At 32.6% G+C, this 17,759-nt stretch overlaps 2 protein-coding genes across 2 annotated transcripts; both read right to left on the bottom strand.

Moving 5' to 3' along the window:
- Nucleotides 1-3,426: 3,426 nt before the first annotated feature.
- LOC120128745 (ubiquitin-conjugating enzyme E2 variant 1D) lies at nt 3,427-16,418 on the bottom strand. The gene is made up of 5 exons (XM_039146374.1): nt 16,401-16,418; nt 5,619-5,675; nt 4,438-4,577; nt 3,969-4,094; nt 3,427-3,809 (listed from the first exon to the last, which is right to left on the bottom strand). Exons 2-5 carry the CDS (start codon nt 5,650-5,652, stop codon nt 3,669-3,671), a joined length of 441 nt encoding a protein of 146 aa, XP_039002305.1. The 5' UTR covers nt 5,653-5,675; nt 16,401-16,418; the 3' UTR covers nt 3,427-3,668.
- LOC120128632 lies at nt 11,105-11,446 on the bottom strand. Its single transcript, XM_039146286.1, has one exon. The coding sequence runs from the start codon at nt 11,444-11,446 to the stop codon at nt 11,105-11,107; it is 342 nt and encodes a 113-aa protein (XP_039002217.1).
- Nucleotides 16,419-17,759: the final 1,341 nt, after the last annotated feature.

Raw genomic sequence — 17,759 nt, 5'->3', positions numbered from 1 at the left:
AAGATGATTTTGATGGCACTGGTGATCCACATGTCAACCTTGTATGACCACTTTCCTTGCACCGACTACATGTCGATCTCTTCTTCTCTTCACCCTTAGACGGTATACGATCGTGACTTTTTGGTCGGCCAGGTAGCCTTCTGTCCATGGCTGGTGGCAAAACTGTTTGTAAGTCATCTGGTATGTCCCACTCAGAAGGATGTGGAATAGGGTAGACAATCTCGGCATAAGTCTGTCGATAAACTTCTGTAGTGTAGCAATCCATAGCGTATGCGCTTGAATCATCTTGGTTTAAATGAAGAGCAACTTTTATAACATGGCCACACGGATAACCAGATGTTTGCCATTTCATACAACTACACGTCTTTGCATTTAGATCGACTAGCCCATTTAAGTTATTATCCAGTACTTGAAACAAAGTGTTTGAACATGGTTCAACTCTCCATGACGTTGACTTCACAACACGTTTCGTTATCTTTTTTTCAGTCCATGGTGTAACACGATGTTCCAATGTTCCTGTAAATTTAAATAAACAATACTTAGTAAAATATATAAATATGATAAGTTACGAATTCAAAGAAATAATACCTGCATGGTTTCTTTTCTTGTAGTACCACTGTTGAATAGAGGCTCGAAAAAACTCCATTAACATAGTAATGGGTAATTTCCGGGAATGACGACTTAGAGCGTTGATTGATTCTGCACTATTAGACGTCATGAAACCATATCTTGCTCCAAGTTGATGTACTCTTGACCATCTTTCAAACCCGACATCTTCTAGTGTTTGAGCACACTGAGGCAAAACACGTCTTAAACAATTTATATGCTTATTGAAATCCACTTCCCGATAAGCTTTTACAGCCTTCCAGTATGTCCATTTGTGCTTTTTATACCAGCAGACCTTGATTTTAGATTTCTATACAAATGAACACCACAAAGTCCATGAAAAGCATCTGGGAAACACCTTCTAACAGCGTTGTCAATTGAGTTTGCCCTATCGGATATGATTGTCAGATTGCTAATAGGACCTATGCAATCCCTAAGATGCCCCATAAACCATGTCCATGAATCAGAGGTTTCAGATTTGCCAACCCCGTAAGCTATTGGCAATATCCCATTGTTAGCATCCATGGCTACTGCTAATAAGTTTACTCCAAGGTATCGACCTTTCAAATGTGCTCCGTCAACTATAATAACTGGGCGCATGCAAGTAATAAACGAACGAATCTACAAAATAATATACACAAGAAATATAATCATTTAAATGTGAAATGCATGTAACTAACAAAAATGAGTCAACAAAATTATATTGATTTACTAACCGTAGCACCAATGGCGATAAACAGCAACTCAAAGCGTCCATCTCTATCTGTTTTGATATGAGTTACCGACCCAGGATTTTTCAGCTTTAAATTGTGACAATAAGCCGGCAGTTGGGCAAACGATGCTTCTGGCGACCCCCTCAACAATTCCAAGGCATAACATTTGGCTCTCCAAGCTTGAGAATATGATATACTAATCTTGAACCAAGCATTCATGTCAGTCATAATTTCATGTCCCCGATATACCCTGCCATTCAAAAACATTAACTCAGCCAGAAAACCACCCAACACCTTTTTGTTTGCCTGTCTATGGTGAGGAAAAACTTGGGTTCTTGAACATGTATGTTTATCAATAAAAGTCCTAACTTGAAACATTTTGCAATCTTTTATTCTCTTTGCAATCATACGCCACGTACAGTTTTTGTCAATCATACACCTTGTTTCGAAACGATCTTTGATTGATTTGTTAACTTTTAGTTGATAGCCATCTTCCACACATTTCGTATACAAAGCTATCTTCAAGTCTTCCTTTGTATCAAAACAATCATCTTTCTTGACACGAATAACTTTTGTGTAACAATCAACTGCTTTCTTTGCCAACTCTTCTTCCGGTAACTGAAGTAATTCTGGCATATTCCAGTTATACTCCCGTGGCATTTTCTTTTCTTCGGGGACTTTTCTTCTTCTTTTTCTTCTTCAGGATTATATGAATTACAGAATGGATGTTCAACATGTTCATTCACAGTCGTAACTTCCTCCTCATTATCATCAACAACATCTTCCTCGGCAACGGGTGTTTCATCATCAAAATTCGGGTATTGACCAATATGAAAATCATTACACACATGGTCTGTTTCTTCTTCTGAAACATCATCAAAATCCGTGTATTGACCAATATCAAAGTCCGGATATTGACCAAGACCAAATTTCGAATACTGACTAGTACTCACAATTTTTTCTGTTGGCTCATCATCGTCTAACTGGTCAATACGAAAACCGGAATTTGGTGCTGAAAGTTGATTGGGATTTGGATTAGAGAAAGGTTGTGGGTTTTGAGAAAAACTTAGTTGATTACTACCCGCTACTGACCCAACAATACTACTTCTAGGTTCAACAACATACAATGTAACATCATCTTGTGAAACACTAATGTAAGCAATGAATCGTTCAACATCTTCATTGTCGGTTAACAAATAAACTTTACCATTTCTCTGATAAGATAGCCTAAATCCACTTAGGGGCTCTAAATTCAATTTATTTGAAACACGTAGCATTAGAGTTTCATAAGTTAACTTTTGTAAAGACAATTTTAGTTGAAGATTCATGGGTAAAGGCATATATTGTAAAACACCATGAACATTATCCCATGACCCTCCAAAACACAAATCTATCCAAACATGATCAACATTAGATGATTTCATGGTTGTAAATTAATTTACTAAACAGACGAGCTGCGAAACTAAAACCTGTTGCCGGATTGGGAAGGATGTCGTTGGATATAGGAACGGATGTCGCCGGAGAGAGTGATAGATGGAGATGAAATGAGTTGCGATTTAGGGATTTAGTTTATGATTTCAGTGTTATATACCCAAAATTTCAGTGTTGTGATTTACAGATTCTCGTTGCGATTTACGGATTATCGTTGCGATTTACAGATTCTCGTTGCGATTTACGGATTATCGTTGCGATTTACAGATTCTCGTTGCGATTTACGGATACGCGTTGCGATATACGGATACGCATTGCGATTTACCCATACGCGTTGCGATTTACGGATACGCGTTGCGATTTACGGATACGCGTTGCGATTTATGTGTTCGCGTTGCGATTTTCATATTCGCGTTGCGATTTTGAAAAATCGCAATGCGAATTTGTACTATCACATTGCGATTTTCAAGAATCGCGTTGCGATTTTGGAAACTGATTTGCGATTCTGGGGATCGCGTTGCGATTTTTATTTCGCGTTGCGATTTTGTTGGTCATTTTGGCAAATCCAAAAAAAGTTGGTTAAAATCGTATATTATAACTTTTTTTTGGTCACTGAGGCGATTTTCTCTTTCTATAATGCTATTGGTAAAAAAGGAGGAAAAAAGAGAAGAAAACAATAATCAAAAGTTTTTTTTTCAATATGCGACGCGCTGATTAATTAAATCATATTAATTAAACAGCAGCCCTTCAACAGAGTTTTCACGAAAGGGATAAAAAAGATGAAGCCAAAGAGAAGTAATTGGAGAAGCTTTTTTCAGGGCATTCTCCAGTTTGGGATCAAACAAGCACTACAAACTATATATTGCATTACTACAAATGCAATTCAATCCAGGATAATGTCTAATATGATCTTGAGGGCTAGAAGTAGGTACCCTCGGGTGGTTGGACCAACTTTCGGTTATGCGCGGCAGCCATCTCCTTTTTCAGCTGTGTCAGAATGTCCTCCATTGTATACTCCCTCTGCCAATTTGCAATAAGTCCAAACTTCTTCGGTTCCACCTGTTTCCGTTCGATACCAGAAACTTCTTAGACCATTATGTTTTCTCTCATCATATAATAAATAACCAACAGATGAAAAGCAGCAAAAGATTAACCCGATGGAAATGAGATAAAATAAACTGATCATGGAATGAATATGAATATAACTTATTTGTATACCACTCCGGTTTCATGGTTAACACAAGTCATGTTGATCCTTGAATGGAAACGAACACTTGGTGGCTTCTCGGGATAATCTTTATCACAAAACAGCTTCAGCTGATAGATTCGGCCTTCATGTACTGTCTGAGAACAGGAAAAGGAATCAACACGCAGAAAAAAAGAAAAGAAAAGCATATACAGAATGATGGTCTTCGAGATCCCCCAACAAAAAAACCATTGTTCACTTCGAAAGCAAGGGGTAGGGTAATCCCAAAGGCAGGCACCAAGATATCAAAATGCAAATTATTTGTGAAAACTGAAAAGAAGTATAACAAAAGAAACGGAGAACAAACTGTAAGTTCTCTATTTTCCAGAAAAGTTGTGTTTAATACCCAGTGCTTTATCTATGATTGTTCATATAGACACTTAGTTTCATCTATAGGAAAAACATCCAAGTACGAAGGCTGACTTAAAAACATGCAATTACATTATGAGGACCAATAATGGTGCCAGTCCAAGAGCGCATGTAAATATCATCTCCATCGTCCATTCCATAGCTGACAGTACCATCTCCAATACCTTTTTCTCCACGTTCAAGCTCCTCCAGCAATCTGAAGTTCCGAGGCACTGTAAAATGAATGTATAAAACTCAATAAAGGGCATGACCAGTTATGTTAATAACACAATAAGCCCACGCATTGCACTTAACGCCAATAGAATTTCAAACTGTCATGTAAGTTTCTGAAAAGTAATTGATTATGTAAGCATGATTAACAGTTACATCCCTACACATAGTCATATTACAAGTTACAACTGCCACAGATTAATTATGCGTCTCGCTTAGATTCAAGGATCACAGATGAGACAGTTCCCAATGCATCATGCATGCCAGATTATACCAGCACAAGCTTGTATCAGTTTCACTTTATTCAAATTATACTTATTCTAAAACAACAAGAACAAACCCTAGAGATTCAAATTAAACTTATTCTTTCTCATTTGTATTTCAGTCACAAATTTACTGTTTTGTGTCTGATTTTCTTCTTAGGCACATCAGTCTTCATATACCACAAGAAATTCGTAATCATCGACACCTATATATTGTAGTTTTAAGAGGGGGAAAAGTTGCAATACACAAAAAATGCACATTTCCATATTCTTTGATTCAAGATCTAGCAAAGCATATTCAAACACTATTAGAACATACACAATCAAATTCAGATAGCAGAATAACTCATAAGGATTTAAAAGAAATACAATTACTAAAACTCACATAATATTCATAATGAAACTAAACTTTAAATTGTTCAATAAATATTCGAGCTAAGCAAAAAAAGATTAAAACTGTACATCGAATATGACAGCAATGAAATCAATTCAAAAGTTGAGCAAATTTAAAATTAGAAATCACCCAAATCTTGAAACAAAATAACCAGTAAAACAATATAAAAACAAAGGGAACCCCTTAAATTTCTTATCTTAACCACATAAATTGTCCAAACCCATAAATAATAACTGATTATATGTTTAAGAATCGATAAGACAAAAAAATAAATAAGAACCCAATAACGAAATCTATGAAAGATTAATAAAAACGCAAGATCTATATAAACAAAGGGGAACATTAAATAATAAAGAAAAGTGTGAATGGGGAGCGAAGGGGCTAACCCACGACACTCGATCCTCCTGAGCCAAGCGTCATGGGTGATTCACTGGAGAGTTTTTTTCTTCAATGGAAATTTAGAGATCTGATCGGTAAGGGAGGAAAAATAGGAAGATGTAGAAGTCAAGAGTGGAGAATCCGGAGAAAGAAATGCGATGAAAAGCAAAAAAGCATAGGAGGGGGGTGGGGATAAATGGGTCATTTTAATTTTTCTATTAATACGATAAAATAAAATAAATTTAGATGTGAGATATAACTTATGAGGAAAATAATTCTTAAAAAGGAAATTTTCTCCCATCTCTTACGTGTACGGGTTGAAGCATCTCGTATACACGAATAAAAATTTATTAAATATTTAAAGGTTTTGAAATAAGTATCGTCTTGTATTTATTTAAATTTTAATTTAATATAATTAATTGTCTAAAGAATTTTTCATGTTTAAAATTTTTAAAGTTACATTTTTAGTTGTTTTGATCGTAACGAACGTTATTGACACATTTCACAAATATAAAATTTTAAAAAATTATTTTTATTTTTAAAAAATTATATTATAATTAGAAAACCAAAAATCTCAAATTTTATAGTTTTCGTCGTCGATCGGTCATCGTCGGTCTATAACGTTACTGTTGATACCATTAGAACCGTCTCACTGTCAATACCAAAACCTAGTCCCCATTTACATGAAACTGTGTCGATCATCGTGAAAAATGCCGCAAAGGATTACCATATTTTCAGGTTTTTCGATTTTCAGCGATTTCAACGCCTACAGTAGTTCATATGTTACACGGTCGCCACCGTTGAATTCCTCGTCGTGTTCTGAACAAAATTCGATCGATTGTGATTGTTCTCCATCAGAGGTAGGGCGAGGGGAGGGAGAGAGACGACAAGGGGGAAAAGAGTTTGATTTTTTTAAATAATATTTTTATTATTAAAAATTTTAAAAAATATAATGATAGACATTTAAAAGTGTAACGAAAAAAATGTTAGACACTTATTTTTAATAAAAATTTCTTTACGCACTAAAACTTATTTTGAGGTATAATTTAGACACTTATTTTTATATTAAACTTTAAATTTATCAAAAATAAAAATTATAAATAAGAATAGAACCATGATAAATATTTTTTTTTTGAGTAAAAGGGAAATGACTAGCCTTTACAAAGTCAACTAGCTATCACATTATTGTCAAATGATTTAGAATTTTTGCGTGAAGTTGCAAGCCATCAGAAAGTCTCCATGCCATGCTAGCCAAACCTCAGCAACTCGGTTAGCTTCCCTGGGATTATAGCAAAATTGAAGACGTCATTCCCTTCGAATAATATCCTGTATGTGCAGTACCATCACAGTCACATTGACTACACCAGGCTCACTTTTGGAGAATAGAGACCACTTCCATGCTATCGGTCTCTACGATAAGATTTCAAATATTCCTTTCCCGAACCATATGAAGGCCGATGTAAATACCTCATAATTTGACATCTACTACCATACAAAACCCAATACGCTTTGAAAAACTTGCAACCCATTTGTTGAGATGGTTCCGGATGACCCCTCCACAAGCATCCCAGCCTGTTGAGCTTTGCCTCGCCCCATCGGTATTTAACTTGAACCAACTGTCTGATGGAGCAGTCCCACAAATATTCCTATCCACACGAGCATTTCGGCTTACCTTCCAGGAATTCCTTTGAGCTATGGCACGAGTAACCTCCCTTTTAAAGCCGAAAACCTTGATGCAAGACGCTTTCACTCACTATAAAATCCATATAGAATATCAGTTTATTCCGATGCGTCCACAAACACCACACTAACGATCCAAACGAAATATCCCAGTCTTTTTTCATCTAATGGGAAATAATGCGACTACTGCAAATTCTTATCAACCCATGACACCAAATCACTACTCAAGAATTCATCAAGTAGGTGCGGTTTGATTACCTCCTTGCAAGTTGCCACAGTCATAGGGCATTCCTTCAAAATATGAGGACTACATTCGATAGCTGCTCTACATAACAACCAGCTACCGTCCATAGCCAGTGGCGGATGTACTAAGCGATGCCAAGTGTATCCCATTATTTTGGAAAAATGGTTAAATTCAACTTAACGTGTTAAGGAAAAAAGAAAAGATTGCAATTTTTACATACCCATTATTTTTAAGAAAAGAAAATTAAAATTTTAGACCCCTATTCTTAAATTTATGGATCTATCACTATTCATCGCTAAATGCCGACAAACATGTTCTTCACTAGAGAGAAGGTGACCCTTATAAATAGTCTTTAGTAGAATCTTAACCCACGGGAGACCCCAAAAATTTTATAATAATTTAAAATTATTAAAAATATATTTATTGTTATTTTAATATTATTTATGAAAAATGACTACTAATATATTTTATAATAATTTAAAGGGTAAAGTATAAATCGCCTCTGGACTGTAGGATAGAATTTTATTAAATTCTCCGACTATTACAAGTTACAAAACAGTCTCTCAACTATAGAGAATTATTTTATTGAGTCCCTCAACTATTAAAAGTTACAAAATGCTCACATGTTTATTCATTATGTTCTAAACTCGTCATTTATTGTTTAAAAATTAACTATCGCCTAAGGTGAACGTTAACATGTTGACTAAGATATGATAGTCGTTTGAGATTATGAGATCATATTTTATCATATCTCAGTTAGCATGTTAACGTATAACTCAGATTGCTATTAATTTTTTAACGGAAAATGACTAGTTTGAAACATAATGAATAGTCATGTGATAATTTTGCAAATTTTAATAGTCGAGGGAGTCAACAAAACAACTTCTATAGTTAAAAGACTATTTTATAACTTTTAATAATCAGGGGACTCAACAAAATATTATCATATAATTAGAGGACCATTTGTTTACTTACCCTAATTCAAAATACAAGTTATCATATGAGATTTTATAAGATAAATCACATCTATAATTACTTAATTATGAAGTTTTAATGTAATTATTGATCTTTAATTTTATTAATTAGACTATTCAATTATTTAAATGACGTTAATTAAAATACTTATCAATAATATTTGATGAAGGAATTGACATGATAGTTAATAAAATTGATACAATTACATATTTGACTATTATTATTTATATATTATATCAATTTTATTTTAACTATCATTTAATTTGATAAATTTAATTTTCTAATTAGATGATGACACATGTTATCGTCTATTTGAATGAAAATTTTATTGAATTAAATAAATTAGAATTGAAAAAACTTTCAATAAGACGATGATACATGCTATGACATTGCGTCGAATGTCATAGCAAGTATCATCACATGAACATTTTTGTTAAATGTTAATGGATGGGGAGTTGATCGATAAAATTAAAAGATCGTCAGACTAAAATTTGCATAAGGGCTAGTTTTGTCGAGCTTTTGAAAAGTGACTTTTAAAAGTGTGGTAGAAAAGAATTTTTAAAAGTACAGCTTAAAATTTAACTGTTGGAGTTAAAAAGTGAGTTTAAAAAAATAAAATATCTATTAAAAACATTATGTTGTAAATTAAAAAAATATAAAATTTAAATTATATTTACACTTATTATTACTATGATATATAAAATATATCACTTAAACTATAATAAAAATATAAAAATGTTTAAAGGTAATTCATGAATAATATTTTTATAAATGAAATATTTTATTAAGAAAAAGTATATCACGTGGATATAAGATATTTTATTAATATTTCAATATATAAATCATCAATTTTTATTTACTTTTAAATAATTAAAATAACTATTAATTAATAAATTATGTTTTAAGGATGTTAATATTAAATTATTAAAATAAAATATAAATACATAATTGAGTGGAACCTATGCATCAATAAGGGTAAAATTATAACTTGCTCTCAAACGCAAAGTTGAAAATGAAAAAAACTACAAATTCTAGCTTTTGCGGTTGGTTTGAAACCACCGTTTTCACCGTATTTTTTTTATTTGTTACACGTTTGATATTGATTTTACAATTAAAACGGACTTTTTAGTTAAAATTACGTTTAAAAAATCACACCAAACGAGACCTAAATAGTCACAAATGTAGTTTATTTTATAAAATTTTATATGATTAGTATACTTTAAAAGTATTTTTCCAATAAATTTTAAATTTAATCTTAAACCTCTAAAAGCGAAAGAAATCTTCATTGCAAATATAAATTTAATGATCTAAAGAATATGAAGTCACAAATTTAATAAAAAAAATAAGATTAATCGTAGATAAAAAGTAATAATCATAATCAAGACTCGTTCACATCAGTATGAAGGATAATGCAGACGATAACATAATTTGTTGATAATATATAACATATATATATATATATTATATTAAATATAATTAAATATAGAAAATATCGAATAAATCACCCAAAATGTCGGTGGTTTGTAAGAAAAAATTTTGTTTCATTAAATTCTGCTCAATATGTACTGATTTCTACATTATTTATTTATTTGAATGAGTAGAGAGAGAGAGAGTTGTAAACAGTTTTTCTCGAAAATTAAACAAAACGTTTTCCATTATATCAATGGCTTAAATAGAATTTTGTACTATAACTTTTAAAAAAACTATTAATTTAATTAATATTAAATTAATTCGTGATGCGGACTTGATCAACTATTTTAATATAGTATGAACAGGTAGATAAACAGATAAATTCTGACAGAAAGGGTGAAGAAACCATAAGAATGTAGAGCAAACGTTGTCGTTTGCCTCCTCTCTTTTGTAAAAAAAAAAAATAGATAGATAGATAAAAAATAAAAGAGTTAGAAAAAAATAATAGAATTGAAAGAGAATAAAATGAAGTGGCCTAAAAATAGATGATGGCATTGGCAGCAGGAAAGTGGCATTCGGTGGGATTGAAAATGAAGGCAAAAAGGAAATGACTAGCAAATTCATTGCTCTCGACTGACACAATTACTGTTGCATATATGTGTTTTAATGGGGTTTTCAATCAAATAATTCCTCCTTATGTTGTCAATGCCCTAATTACCCTTTCATTTGTTTCCTAATCTGATAATGTGTTTATATCTATTTTTTAAAATATATCAGACGCCAGTTCATACCCTATATGCATATTCGAATATTAATGTGAAAAGAAAAGAAAAAAATATTAACAATAAATAAATATCATATATAAGAAAATTTGGGCAGTTGCAGTTAAAGCAGTTCATATAGTAATCTGCTAAAGAGGGAAAACAACCTCAAAACAAGACCAGAACAGAGACACCAGCTACCATAAACGCCCATAGTCTATGTTCTATGATTTGGAACCCTAAAAAAAACAGTGCCATTCATGCTCCTCCTCTTCAATCTCTAATGTTTGCTCTCTATCAAGTTCATTAAAAAAGGAAAGAAACGAAGGGAAAATTGAAAAGCATAATCGGCGATATCTAAGAAAAACAAAAGGGGAAAATTAACTAAAAGTCCTAGTGGACCAACATTAACGGATTCCAACTCTTAAGTCCTCGTTTTAACGTCGGTGGTTGTTGCAGTATCATTGAGGAAATCAAGCAAAACAGTGCTATTGCATTTGGGGCATTTCGGGTCATCCTCCGAAAGCATCACGTATATAAGGCACCTCGGGCAACCTACGAGAACCATTGGAAACGACGTAGCATCGGGGCTGCTTGCATATCCCACGGCATCGGTCATGTCGACGTTGTGAGACGACACACATGAGCTCAGAGAAGATGTCGGTGACACCGTCGCTTCTCGCCTCGGAGATTCCACTCTTGGATTAAGCCTCGGTGGCGATAGGTTCAGCTTCAACTCGAGCTTGAGACCATTTCTTCGACTCATCGTTTGTATGTAACTCAATTAACCTGAAACAAGAAAAAGGAATTTAGTTCAATGTACATACACAAAAATATATATTGCAAGATAAAGGATGGATACCTTGAACTTAAAGGTAAAGGAAAGGAAGCTTAGATTGGTGATGGATTGGAAGGAGAAAGAGGAAATATATATAAGGGAAGGGATTGAGGGAGAGAAATGGGTTGTTAGAGCTTAATTAAATGAAATTGAAGGATTGGTGGAAGAGTCTAAATTAAGGCCAGAATATGTTTATTACTTGTTAAGAACATTCAAAGTTTTTATGGTTAAAAATCCAGATTTCTTTAATTTTCTAGGAAACCAAACATAAAAGGTCAACTAAGAATTTAATTTCAAACAACAAAGAAATTTAATGGCAACCAATGAAATGAAAGAATAGCAGCTATACCCAACTTAAATTTCCCAACAGAAACTCATATAACTAAAAATGAATAACACCCACAAAAAATATATATTAATGGCAACATCAATAAAATTTCAAATTAAAGTTTTCTGTGAAAAAAATTCATTGAATTAATAAAAAAAATATTGCTTATTTTCATTCAAAAAGTTCGAGATATGGCTATATTGGGTTATACATTAAAATGACACTATTTTAGTTTAATAACAATATATATATATATATATATTAATAAAAAATAACTTGCTAATAGTAAACTGGGTTGGTAGTTTGGTTTGCTAGCATAAATATCCCATTGTCAAAGAATCTATTTCATTTACAATCAGTTAATTCCCTTGTGAATTATCCAATGGTGAACATAAATATCTGTAGATGTTGAAGTTTTAAAATATAATTATGAGTCACCAAATCAATAAATCTAGTCATTTAATGCATTTAATTTCGCAAAGGACTCTCAATATTTCATACATTTTGCATCTTCAAAAAATATATTTTATATATTTTGGTTACAATTTTTTTTTAAATTTTTTTAAAATTTTTTTTGTAGGATCACTACGGTGAAAAATTGAACCGTACAAGCGAATGCAGTTTTGAAAATTCATTTCTTTAATAACTTTGTAACTGTTAATTATTATAATCTTATAAACGAAAATATTCCTAATTATATGATTAAATATGTTTAATTTTAATAAAATTTTCATATTTATTTTTAAATATAAACTCAAATTAAGATTTTCAGTACGAATTAAAAAAATGGATTTGGTACGGACAAATGTATTTCCCACGTTAAAATTAAGATTATGAGGTGATTGAATCTAAGTTACACGTGGTTAAGATTCATCAAATATTGAATTGAATGAAATGTGATGGCTTTGACTACTCATACTAAACATTTATCAGGTTATGGAATGTGTAAATGTCTAAATGCCAATTGCCATGCTTCAAGGGAAGTTTCAAAACTCCTAAACCTTGTAGAATGAAAGATTGGAAGCTTTACTTTTGAATTTCAAAATTCAGAATTGTATTTCAATAAATTGACTATATTAAACACCAACGAACCCCTTGTACCTTAATCAAACAACTGTAATAAACGAACATAACCATCAATTATACATCAAGTATAATTAAGTCTTCAACAAACAAATTACAAACAATAAGATACACTTCTAATTAATCATAATATAAGTTAAATAAATTCAAACTTATCATTTCAGGTTAATTTAAGATATTACCAACTAGGTATTAATTCCTTTGGTTTAAGCTTTCAAATCCAACTATCATCATGAATTTTCGTAACTATTACTCATTTTGAAACCTAAAACATGCTAATAAGACCCTTTATAGATAATGCCTTACATCAAACACATATGATTCATATACACAAACATAGAGTTATGATACTAACACAATCAAACATATGGTCGGAGAGGTCATCGAGGTCGGAGTGGAGTTCACGGTCAAGATCTAGCTCACCGCCAAAGTTGTGCTATTTTTGTCAATCGTGCCGGTAAGAGGATTCATCCTCGCACTTTGGGAAGCCTTCCAAGAGTATGGGGATGTTCTGAATGTCTATATTGCTTATAGAAGTGCAAAATACAACTTGAAGTTGTATACTTTTGCATTAGTGATTTTTGCTTCTGGAAAAGAAGCCAAGATTGCAGTCCAAAGAGCTCACATGAGACGTATGGATGGTTTTTTAGCAGAGTCTTTCATGCTCTGGATCTCAAGCATGGGAGGAATTCTAATCGACAGGGGGAGTCTCGTTTCAAAGGGAGTATTGAAAAGTGATTTCTTAAGAACACTGATAACATATTGTTCAAGGATGTAGTTCTCAGTGTGGCTGAGATTGAACCCAGATTAGAGGTTGTCAGTGCAGTAAAGTTTGGTCCTGCTAATTGTCTTCTTTTACCCATAGGTGAGCTGAGGTGTGAGCAGTCAGAGTTGTTAGTTTTAACGAGTTTGTAGAATGCCCCCTGTCATTTCTATCCATGAAACCCATCATTCTAGTCATGTAAGTGAGTCTCCGTCTTCAAATAGGGTAGAAGTGTTAACCTTTAGTTTGAATGACGAACTAAAGCTAACCGTTAGGTGATCTCGTGTAAATGTGTGTGATATGACACATAAATCTGTATAGGTATACATAATCGATGCAAGTAATACAATAGTGAGTGAGTATATCGTCTCTACAGGGATTGGGGGAATTCTTTAAAGATTGCTACAGCTAGGAACAGACGTCACTAACTAATCCTAAGCGTCTAAATCTAATGATATAAACAAATGAGAAATGTGCTATGGCAGATGGTATGAACAGATTGAAAAAGTTTGCTGAGGCAAGAACTGTGTGAAGTGAGCAGATAATTTTTGTCATGGCAAGAAAAATATGCAAGAGTAAACAAGTAAAATTTTCTAAGAAAAAAATTAATTGCAAGAGTAAATAAAAGTTGCTAATGTGAAAAAGTTTGACTTCTGAATATAGACTAACAACCTCAAATAACCAGACTTCTAACGGAGAACTTGGGTTGGATTTGCTACGGTGAAAAACTATTCTATGCCTAGGATGAACTAAGTATAGTGTGTCAATGCTGCCTGATAGGATTTACTAACGTTTTCCTAAGCTATATCTAGTAAGGAACATGATACAACTATTTCCACGACAATACCTCTTAGCGTAAAAAGTGACCCTAGCCTATCGCTTAAGTATTATCCCTTTTAGTCGCTTGAAACCATCTCTTTATCTCTAAGGTGGATTAGAACCTCACCATCCCGAATTAGTTCCCTTATTCACGTAGATCTAACCTAACTCTTTCGATATTAGGTATCAACTCCTAGAAAAGCTGCTATCTCTCAACAACTCTTACAAAAACTAGGAATATTATGCCAATGCACCAGACAATCTCTCAAAAGCTCTTACAGTGATAAGGCATAAGATTAAAACAATGAACAAAACAACAATAAACATAAATATACTTATCATCCATTAAACATAAAATAAAGTATCATCCAAATAACTCCAACACCAAATAAAATTATTCATGGTGTGGCTAAAATTATTCCAAAATATTCATTAAGTACAAGCCCTTAAAAGATAAGAAATGAAGAACAAGGAGAAGGAAACTCCCATAAAATAGAGATGTTGCCGTGACATCAGACCATCACCATGACTGCCGGCAAAGCTAGGCTATGGAGGACACCAAGGAAGGACAAGAGGGGAACGATGAAAAAGTTGTTGCAGTCACCTTTTTAAAGCTTTTAGGGTAGGTAAGAGTGGGGATTTCTAAAATGGTGGGCATAATATTCTATTTATAGTGGGGGAATTTCTAGGGTTTAGTGCCCTTGAAATTTCCCCAACTACCCTTGAATCTATTCCCATTTCATGAATAATATAGTAGCAGACAATGGTCTCAAATCCTTGGTAGGGGAAGAGGCCCACATAAGGTGCAATGGACAGTTGGCCACACGACGTCAGTAATTTTATCTCGTATTGCGTCAGACTTGCAAGATAAAACTTACTGTTGAGAAAAATTCCTCGCAATCATCGTTTTTAGTTCCTTTGGACCTCGCATATAAATTTGTCTTGGTAAATAATTTTCTCAGCGATAATTTCCTATCACCTACATCATCACAGACATCACACAACCCTTCTCATCAGCAGCATCAGTTTTATAAAACAAACTTTGCCGCGACAAAACTATTCCACCACATGCAATGAAATGTTCTAAATGAAACTAAAATGCTATGACAATGAATTTTGGACAAACATTAACTTAAGTAAAAAGACATATAGTCTTTTTTATGGAGTTATTATTAGGTCTGCCTCCAATGATGAGATTAGTGAGATTAATTGTCTGGTCGCCAAAATAAAAGAGATGTGTAACCCTGAGCTGGTTTAAGAATCTCTTAGTTTTGATGTTACAATGTTAGGGTTTGTCCTTGGAGTGGCTTTGTAATATCTCAAATTTTGGACTAGTGATTAAAATGTAAAATTCAAAAATTTAGGAACCAAAATGTAAAGATGTAAAAGTTTAAAGACTCAAAATGTAAAAGTTTAAAGACTAAAAATGTAAATTTTCAAAAGTTATGTTTTGGGTCTATAAACGAGAAGCTTAGCCCAAGAATAATATTTTAGTGGGTTTTAGATTTTTGAGTTAGAGTTTGTATAAAAGTCTATTGAAGGATAAAATTTGGTATAATATTCGAATAAACGAATCGAATTAGAAGCTTATAAAAATTTAAAGGAAAATAGTTTTGTGTTAGAAAATTTATAATGATAATTTTAATCAGTGGAATTTGATGTGGATTAGTGGAATTTGGTAGAATTTGCACTATAAAGTAGAATAGTGCAATTTAGTGACTAAATTAAATTTTTAGAAAATTGGAAGGGCAAGGAGGGGAATTGACAAATGGGATTTTTTATATTTAAATAAGAATTTAAAATAGAGATAAAAGAATGACATAGAGGTAAATATTAAGATTCATTAATGGTAATTTTGACTTTTTGGCTAAAAGGAATTTTTAATTCATTTTAAATGAGCTTTTAAGGTAAAGTTAGAGATATTTTTAAGGAAATCTCTTGAAATTTATAACATCCCGAAATCCGGGTCAGTGACTAAAATGAAAATTTTGAAATTTAGGGATCAATTTAGGAAAAATTGAAAGATCAAGGATTTTAATAGGAATATTTCATTAATGGATAAAAGGGCAAATATGAAAGGATTATAAGGGTATTATGGTAATTTGGATTGGATGATATTTTTATCTCCCTTATTTAGGAAGATAACACATGGGGATGGGGAGAGTTATCTGGAAAGCTTATCTCTTTTTCTTCCTTCTTCACGTTGGCTTCCATCTTTAAAGGTAAGTTTGATTTAGTTGTTGATTTCTTAAGTTGGATTTGAGTCTTTGGGGGTTATATAAGCTTAAGGAAAGCTTATATAAGTTTAAAACACCAAGAAGAGAGAATTAGAAAGGAATTTCTATTAAGATTTAAGAAATGAACTTTTGTTATAAAAAGGTTTTTGAAGTTCTAAGAATAAATTTGACTTGTCAAAGGGTTAATTAAGAAGTTAGAGGTGATATAATTGAATTTAGAACACATGGAAAATTTAATGAAATTCTTTGATTCAAGAATTATGGTAAATTATGGGAGATGGTAAAGTGTTATAGTGTTATAAGAAGGTTTACATATGTATAGATAAGTTTTAAGGTACAAGGAAAGATTAATAAGTAGAATTTGGGGTCAAAACAAGACATCTTCGTGCTCAAGATGTAATTTATGGGTTGTGTGCATCGGTACATCTTCAATATGTACCGATGCACTCTAAAATAAATGAACATCGAATGCAAGGAGTGTATCGATGCATAGGGAGTGCATCGATACACCCATTAAAATGGAAATATCGAATGTAAATTGTGTATCGATGCATGAGGTAGTGCATTGATGCACATGTTAAGGGATGCATCGATACACTGTAAAATGTATCGATGCACTTCAAAGGGAAATAGAAATAGACATTTCTTTTGGTCGAAGAAATGATAGATAAGAGTATATCAATTGGATACTAATATGTATCAATGTATGATTATGTAGATATAGAGTACGAACAAGTTCTGGGATGACTATCAAGTTAAGATTCGATCGAAAGAAACGAACTCATAAAAGGGGATTGGAACTTAGTGAGGCCAAGGTGAGTTCATACTATTGGAATATATGTACTTTTACATGGGAATTGGACTTATGATAAGTCTATTCCAGATATTTTGAATATATGATAGCATGAGTCGAAGCATGATTAAGATTGTGTGCTATGTGAATATGACATGCTTGCATTACATGTTATGTGATGTGCATTTATGTGTTATATGATAATGATTTATGAAACA

The sequence above is a fragment of the Hibiscus syriacus genome, unplaced genomic scaffold (genome assembly GCF_006381635.1).
Source record: "Hibiscus syriacus cultivar Baekdansim isolate YM2019G1 unplaced genomic scaffold, ASM638163v2 tig00110482_pilon, whole genome shotgun sequence".
NCBI classification, from domain to species: domain Eukaryota; kingdom Viridiplantae; phylum Streptophyta; class Magnoliopsida; order Malvales; family Malvaceae; genus Hibiscus; species Hibiscus syriacus.
This window is presented reverse-complemented; position numbering and strand designations above follow the sequence as displayed.

What these genes read in the sequence shown, in the direction of transcription:
- LOC120128745 (XM_039146374.1), bottom strand. Translation starts at nt 5,652, where the DNA reads ATGACGCTTGGCTCAGGAGGATCGAGTGTCGTGG. An exon ending in AGGAGGATCGAGTGTCGTGG is followed by an intron (nt 4,578 to 5,618) that starts GTTAGCCCCTTC and finishes TTCATTTTACAG; the next exon opens with TGCCTCGGAACTTCAGATTG. An exon ending in TTAACCATGAAACCGGAGTG is followed by an intron (nt 3,810 to 3,968) that starts GTATACAAATAA and finishes GAACGGAAACAG; the next exon opens with GTGGAACCGAAGAAGTTTGG.
- LOC120128632 (XM_039146286.1), bottom strand. Translation starts at nt 11,446, where the DNA reads ATGAGTCGAAGAAATGGTCTCAAGCTCGAGTTGAAGCTGAACCTATCG.